Source organism: Galendromus occidentalis, unplaced genomic scaffold (genome assembly GCF_000255335.2).
Source record: "Galendromus occidentalis unplaced genomic scaffold, Mocc_1.1 scf7180000077442, whole genome shotgun sequence".
Taxonomy (NCBI): domain Eukaryota; kingdom Metazoa; phylum Arthropoda; class Arachnida; order Mesostigmata; family Phytoseiidae; genus Galendromus; species Galendromus occidentalis.
This window is the reverse complement of record NW_003805430.1, coordinates 1427536-1435764: the sequence shown is the minus strand read 5'-3', so window position 1 is coordinate 1435764 and position 8229 is coordinate 1427536. Positions and strand designations below refer to the sequence as shown.

At 50.8% G+C, this 8229-nt stretch overlaps 1 protein-coding gene across 1 annotated transcript; it reads right to left on the bottom strand.

Annotated features, from left to right (window-relative positions):
* Positions 1-272: 272 nt before the first annotated feature.
* Positions 273-7656, bottom strand: LOC100904418 (insulin-like growth factor-binding protein complex acid labile subunit). Its single transcript, XM_003743298.2, has 7 exons — positions 7568-7656; positions 4250-4458; positions 2705-2929; positions 2092-2259; positions 1413-1782; positions 1192-1299; positions 273-1071 (listed from the first exon to the last, which is right to left on the bottom strand). Exons 2-7 carry the CDS (start codon positions 4454-4456, stop codon positions 821-823), a joined length of 1329 nt encoding a protein of 442 aa, XP_003743346.1. The 5' UTR covers positions 4457-4458; positions 7568-7656; the 3' UTR covers positions 273-820.
* Between the last annotated feature and the right edge of the window lie 573 nt (positions 7657-8229).

The following is an 8229-nucleotide window of genomic DNA, read 5'->3' as shown; positions in this document are numbered from 1 at the left end:
AGTATGCCAGTGGGGCGCTGTATGCAATATGATTATCATAAGCACGGCTGACACCTTTGGTATATACGGCGACACGAGACGAACTTAGAAGGCTCGACACATCTGATCGGTCGCTCAATATCGGGGCTGAATAAGACAACAGCAGACATACCGGAGAATCATATATTTCATTCGCAGACGTCCTTTCTTGGAACTCGGGCTACAGACGTCCACTACCTCTCATGCCGACTAACATGAACCTAGAACATATGTTTGAATAAAAAACAGCGGAGTACAAATTAGCAGCGCTTTTATCTCTATAATCTCTCAATCAAGTTCGACAAGGCTTGTAAAATAAATACTTTCTTTTCGTTCTGAAGGGAAACATCGTGAGAGTGATGTTCCCCTGTCGTCGTGCAATGAAAAAGCCTCAATTCTTAATCGTAGAAGTTCGATTTCACAGCTAACTGACTTTGTCCGGCACAGAATGAGAAGACGCGACCAATGTCTTTCGACTGCACTGAGATAGAGGCATGTAAGAGTTCGCGATCCTGGACATCGGGTAGTCTGAAATAACTCTGTGCAAACTGTCTCAAAGCATTCGTACAGTCCCACAACAAGCTTGCCATTTTCCCGAGCAGTGGACCCCATCCCACGACCGACAGCCACGCTTTCACATTTCACCGCATTCAAGTAGGTACTATGTTATCTATCGTAAACATGTTTGAATCATTCAGAATTGGGATCGATGCTTCCTAAAATGATGAGTGTCAAAGATGATGGATGCTATAAGAACTTTCCCGGGATGATAACATTTTTTTTACAGGATGTTGATCGCACGTCAGTGTTCAACTAATCGCAGGAGGAGTAAAGCTGCCAGAATGACCGGTAGAAGAGGTCGCAGAGGATTTGCGGTAGAGGTATTCAACGATGAGGCCGAAGAATACGTGGGGGAGTGAGATATGCTCTGCGAGCTCGGGGGCGGGATATGTTGTGCGAGACCCCCTAGCTCTTGGCATTGATTCTTCACAAAGAGCTCATCATCGATAACCCTGGGTTCGAACGAGTCTCCGTCCGGAACTCTACATTGGACTAGAAAAAAAACATCACGTTGATATATCGAAGATTACGCTCGAGTATACATGGTCGAATAGATTGATTCCAGTATCGGCCTGATAGTGTGCCGAGGAGGAAGAACATTCCGATACTCACGATTCCTGAATTCCGGTGGGTCTTCGAATTCGTTCGCCATAGTAGCCAATCGACGTTTTCGGAGTTCCGTCAAATAATAAAGATCGCAGGAGCAAGTAAGAGGGTTGACTGTAAGAAAAAAGAAGGATTCAGTCGCGTGTCCCACTTAAGCGAGCAAAGGGAAGCTGGAATCCGGAGCCGCTTGGAGAGTGAACGAATACTACTCTCTCGATTCGACTTACATCTAAGGTCCAAGAAGAAGTCTGGCCTGATCACTTGGAGGCCATGCAGTGAGTCCAACGTGACGGTTCGTAGACGGTTCCGCTCCAGATTGAGGTGTTTCAGTACTCGAGAATCTCGCAAAAAGGCGTCCGGGAGACTCGTGAGGTCGTTGTAACCCATGCTCAAGTTGCGGAGGAAGTACAGTCCTTTGAATGTCGTAGGAGTAACGCTTAGAAGCCGATTCCCCGTGAGATCAATGTGAGTGAGTCTAGGAACATCCACGAACGAGTTGTCGTCAATTTTTTCCAAGAAGTTATAGCTGAGATCAAGTCTCTCGAGGCGCTCCAGTCCGGTCAAGAGCTCGTTGTCGAAGGAGGTCAGCTTATTGTCCTGCGAAAAAAATGACCCGATTGAATAGATCATACTTCACCCCGATCCCCTACTGTGAGAATACGATCAAATGTTCGGGAATACAACACGAACTAATTCGTGAGGTGTTTGCCATTGCTGCATTCCTGAGCGGAGTAATTTTTCAAATATTTGGCAACTCGCCCGACAACGGGTCAAACGCGCCGGGCGCTCAGTGAATGCCGAACGATGCCGGTGCAAGGTCGTCTCTAGGAGAAAATTAGCGATACATCCTGACCGTCCGGAGAAGATTTTGGATCGACTTGTAGAAAAGGTACATATTCAGCTCACCTTAAGCGAGAGCGACTTCAGCGCTCCGAGCTCGACGAAAGCGTGCGCCTTGACCTCCTTTAGCTCCGAATGCGCGATGATCAGTTCTTCCAGCATCGGTAGATCTGACAGAACCCCAGTCCCGAATTCCGTCATCAAATTCATCGACAGGTCCAGTTTCATAAGACTCTGCAGAATAAACAACATCTCTGTCAGAGGATTATCCTCTCGCAAAGCGCAGGAGCTTCCCGCGGAGGGAGAGATAGGGCCCCTTATGATGTTCGGAATTTCCGGTCGGAGTACAGTCAACACGATCCAGGAACGTTCCAGCAGACGAACATTTCGCTTTACGGACTTTTTACGCTAGAGCAACGGTCCTAAAAGATCTTCCATCGTGCCCCATCACGCTGCTGACCCACGGCCCACCATGCCCCTTCCCCAATAGGCTTCTATATAGGCGGAAATTCCGCGTGCACCGCCCTGTGGAACACTGCTCTAGACGGATCTGCTTTGAATAATGGATTCCCAGCTAATCTGCAGCGCATCAGCGACTGACCCAGGCTCCCCAGTCTATATGAGGGTATCAGACTGCATGAGGTAGAAAACAAAACGGAGTAATATGTATGTCACCAACCTTGAGACCAACGATGGCCTTCTTCTTCAATTCTGTTATGTCACATTCGCTGATGGTGAGCTCCCGAACAATATCGGAACCGAATGCGGTGAACGGTTCGAGGACGGAGAGCGCTCCGTGCGCGACGGTGACAACTTTGAAGTGCAAGGGTTCTTTGAAGATGTCATTGGGGAATTTTTTCAGTAAGGATTTGTCGTCGGGCGATTGAAGCAACAGCGAAGTGATCTGAAATCAAGGACGCGGTCAAACGTTGAAGTAAGCCGAGTCGAGCCGGACTTCGAGTGCGACTCGAAACACAATCGTGCCTTCGAAGCGCATGGGAAGCTCCGAAATCGTTGCTGCCCCAAACGTGTCTCGGTCCATCAGGGTCGCCCAGCGGCTTGACGCGTATCGACCGAAGTTTTTAACTCGATGTCGAACTAGGATCGTTGCGAAGGAGAAATACGTGACGCTGATAGCTGATCAGCGTCACTGCTCAGTTGATCGCGGCTACCACTTTCATGAACCTTATTTGGAAGTCTGCGGTAGACAGTCATTCAAATCGTTATCGAATGTCACCATGCTCGGCAAGCCACAGAGTATATAGTCCACATGAACTATTCAGCCGTCTCGTGGTCGAGGACGTGGAGTTCCAGAGAAGACGGAATCCACGACGGAAAAACAAGCAGCTCGAAGCTCACTCAGTCGCCGAAGGGGAAGCTATCGTAACTTTGGACATAATTCAGGTGTCCGGCTCGCACTTAGTGACACGTCATCGTCCAGCGAATCGTGGAGCAAATGACTGTTTTCATGACGTCAGAAATTTCTGTGCGGCGGAGCATTGGGTATTTCCTCTGACGAACAAATTCTCTTCAGGTTGAGACCACCGGATGACACCGGGGACACGGAGAACTTTCTAGAGTAATTTTCTACCTCGCTCTCGATTCTTCTTCGCATGACTCTCCAATCTCTCAGCGACTATGCCGGAGCGAGAACCATATGATACCGACCGAATATATTTCACCTCGGTGTCCTCGCGGACCTTCGGGATGCGGTAGCGGATATATACTCTTCCGTCGATTCCGGCAAGGCTTCAAAGCGAGAAACGGAGGTGATTTACGATTCTGCTAATTGATGCGTCGACGAATTGAAATCGAGAAATCTGCGAACTAAGGTTCCAACGCCGCAAGGACAGCGTCTCGAGAGATTCTGAGATATCAAGGATTATTAGTCTTTACGCTATTCGAACGGAAAACGAGAACTTTCCTCTGGTTCTCGCCTTGCAAGAAGTGGCCACCTTTTTCAAAACGGGAGCAAAGTCATCTTCGCTTCATCCCGACCGTTGGCTCGGTACGAACGATCTTTTTTCTTCCAGGTGATCAGAAAGCCGTTTTTCTTGTGAATGCTCCACCGACTAATCCGTAGCTTTCGATAAGAACGAACGTCACTCGAACCAGTGCCAATCGGTCTGACCATGTGGAGGGCTGGGCGCGCTCGGTCCCCCTTGATTCGTCAAGGTTCGAAGCAACACAAAGTCGAGCGAGAAACTATCTTACTATCACTTACGGTTCTGACGTTCCGACGGCTTTTGAATTTTTCGTATGGGAGTCTGTGATCGGCAGGAACCAGCGACTCCAGCGGTCGGGTAGGTTCGCAGACAGCCTCCGTTTCAGTGCATTCGCATCGAATTCCGTCGTCTGCGCTGAGATCGCACAGACTACGCGCGTGAATGGCAGTGGCCAGGCAGAGAAGAAAGACGAACACGCGGAGCATAGCTGGAAAGAAATCACGAATCATCATTTGCGAGGCCTGTCTGCCAATGCGGCTCCTCGTGGCTGCTCGCTCCGCTCGCTCTTGCCGCCGCTACTTCTGCTGCTCCCGAACTCGCCGCTACCGCCTCCACCGCAGCGGCTCGATCTACATACATGTGTGCAAGTACGTTAGGGGAAGAGGGGATCGACCGCAAGGAATTCTGAGGACGACGAGGGAATGAGCCGGCGAAGAGAAAGGGTAATTTGCAGGATACGACACGTCGTCCTAGAGGGAGGAGGGAACAATGACGGTCATGGCTGAGAAATCCTCGGGAGGATTTTTCCAGAAAGCAAGCACTCCACTCGCTTTCGGAAGGGTCTAGAACCCCCGGAAATTCTCCTTATCCGTCCCGGGATTTCTCTCGGTCCCCCGCATGAGACTCCGCAAGGCGGCGACAACATCGACAAAGGATTTCAGTCGGGTTCAGGCGTGTGAGAAGCCGTAGCCGACGCGCAGGGAACCGGGGAGAGATCCGAACTTTTCCTCAGTGTCCAAGCGAAGAACACCTCACGAAAGTCGCTTCGCACGCGCTATGTCGTGTGATGTAGGAATCACTCAGACGCAGGAAGCAGTAGGGGAAAATGAGCGCTGGACTCACGTGAACAAGGTCACGGGCATCCCAGAAAGACCAACTCCGAGACCGGTGAAGTGACGAACTGGGCCTCTAATGGGAGCTGCTTCCAACTCACGTGTCCGTCCACATCGCAGAAAACTCGCGAACTAGTGGGGCGGTCAGCAAATCATACACACCTGCGAAGTCTCCTCTGATTTATCCGAAGAGCAATCACTTGTGGCCGAGGATTTCTGCCGCTTTGTTTTTCTTCGAAAATCAGACACGTATCGGAAATCACGATTCAAGCACTGATTTTGGGATCTCCCATAACACTTGGCAGATCAACGGTCCAAGCATGAAGCCGTGAAAGACGCGGTGGGGAACAGAGGCAACTAACGGGTCGGTGGAGCAAGCGGGAATGCTCAATGGTAAGCAGACGTAGCACCCTACAGACAAGGCACTCAACTAAGCGGAGACACACCTCACACAGTGAGTCCGAATGACAGTTGTGCCGGACTTTCTGTAATAGTCCGTCTTTAAGTAGTTCGAAAAGTTCTCGTAGCGGCACTAGTTCTGACGTGAATGGTTCACAGCGGAGGGCCAGCCCGCGCCTCGCTTGCCGGGCCACACGGACGGGAGAGGGACCAGATCGTACGATGGCTTGAGTTCCTATGGGGCGGCCGGGGACAGCGAATTATACCACAATAGCATCGGCGGGCAGCACCTCACCATCTGATTGGTCCCTGAGGAAAGGGATCGATCGGACGATCAGTCTCACGACGCGCACCTATGACGACTTCACGGATACTGAGTTCCCTCAGCTCCCTTTTCCCTTAAGCACATCAGCGTGTGCTCAGCCGCTACCGACCGACCCACCAAGCGGCGACGGCCGCGGCGGCAGAGCGGTCCAGCCAAGAGCGGGCCCGACAGCCAAGCCGGCCGGTGAGCTCAGCGAGGAAGAGAGGGAGGTGGACCGAAACCTCGATGTGGACCACGATCCTGCGCCCAGCTGTTCTGAGGCTATTTTTGAATGGGATCGAGTAGAACGAAGCGATTCGTTGCCAGTCAGCATACCCTTTAGGGGATTTCGATTTCTAGCTTCAGGATCCCCAGTGTGTCTCCTTTGTGTCAGCCCTCAGTCAGGATTCTTGGCACGCCCGCACGCGTCCAGACAATGGTATAATTTCGTTTCCGGCCAATTCTGGGCAAGACGATTGGACGATACCAGTAATTTGAACTCCGATTCAAAAGACGACACTCATTTTCGGCTTGAAAAACTTGATGAGCTGCTATTGTGAGGAGGAAATCGAAGCAATTCGATCAAATCGCATGCGGAAGGCTGGTCACCATAATATCATCTCTGAGCATGATCGTGAATCCACGTCATATGATGCGGAGTTGTTATGTGATCGAATCCTACAATTCCGAGCACATGAGAAGGTCGCGATGATGTTGAAGTGCAAGATGATACGAGAAACGGAACACGGTTGCTGGGTTTCAGCTGTCGGGATCTGCCGATCGCCCGGAGCTAGATTACATTCGGATACAATGTTACCAGCGCGAGGGAGCGTCGACATTTCACGGGGTTCTTGTGGTAAAGGTCTCTGGTTTCGACTGAAGTTCCGATTCGCTTTGAACAGGTGTCGCGCATAAAATGGTGGCAACGAATCCGCTCAACTTTACTAATGACAACTTTGATCTAGCTCTTGGCTCCCGACTTCGAAATTCACCGATAAATATTCCCCGTTTGATAAACACGTCAAAACCGCTTCCACCCAGCCGCCGCAAATACTCATTAGCAGACTTTCACGTCAATCCAATGACGTTGAGATGGCCAGTACCGTGATTGGGTCTGGAATCCGAATCGTCCGCTCATTCATTTCCAGTGGAACGTGGAAGGAAGCGAACAGGTGCCATCTGCCGTCAGAACATCTACGACGCGTGACAAGTCTCGAGGCGCGAGAGCTGTTTTTTTCTCCGAACGATAAATTTTTGAGACGATTGAGTAGCGTAAAACTCTGTACCGCTAACTCTAATCTCCTCTGAATTTAATTCGCGGCAAGGTCGAGGACGAGTCTCCGGATGGCCACCCCGACGCCCGGTGGCGGCAGCACCATCCCTGGAGAGCCCGATCACCCGAGCTCCGACTGACTAAGATCAGGCTCCGGAATTTCCAACGCGCATTTCATGAAATCGCGATGTCTGTACGGGATCGGGTGTTCGGCATCGTCCAGGTAAGCCTCGCGACAGAATTGAGCCACCGTCTATGATTCGAAATCCTAGATGGAAGCCGAATACAGATTCGAATTTCATCGGGCATCTCGACTTATCAGGTGGCCTGCGTTTAAAACCCACCAGCGGATCGATCAGGGTACGGACATCTCGAGCAGGAAGGCTGCCAATGCCATTTGCGAGACAGATTGAATCTATGATAGAACTTCCGGTACGATTCAGACATCGATTCTGAGCAGCCGGATCAGGTGATACCGTCGCCGAAAGAGAAATTAAGAGAACTTTACCCAACTGAAGAATGGTGTAACTGTCGATTCTTCGTTGGCGTTTTCAAAAGTGCCGTCTCGGCTTCCTTCTTGTTCGACTGCTTCACCACATCAACGGAACGTTTGGAACCGCAACGTGACATGCGCGTGCTCACAGAATTTGAGGATCGCTCGTCTGCTAGCACCGAAAATCAGGACATCGAACATAGAACATAGCCCCCAACTCTGGATCTGATACGTGAGCGATGGTGAATCGCTGATCGGCTCAGGCAACCAAGCATCCAACAGCGCTCCATTTTCCATCGAGGGAAGCTTTGGGATCTTCAAACAAGTGCAATCTGCTTAACCGCATGCCGGCGCCGCCCCTCCAACGTTACTCCAAAGCGCATATGTTCATCTAAGCCATATATGCCACTAAATCATGTCTCACGAGAGAACCTTCATTGTAGACGGCCAGATTTTTCACCGAGCGAAAACATGCGCTGACCGCCAAAAGGCTCGCTCGAGAGGGTCCCTCTGAGAGGGCCTGCTCTGAGGTTTGGAAGTTTGGCACGGAGCTCCGTTTCCCAGCGAGAGACGGCGAAATCGTTCCCTATTCGTCTCTGGTGATACATTCAAAACGGCCTCGGCAGCATGCAAGCTCAGTCTCATGAATCATGATCGATTCGGAGATGGACGAGCAA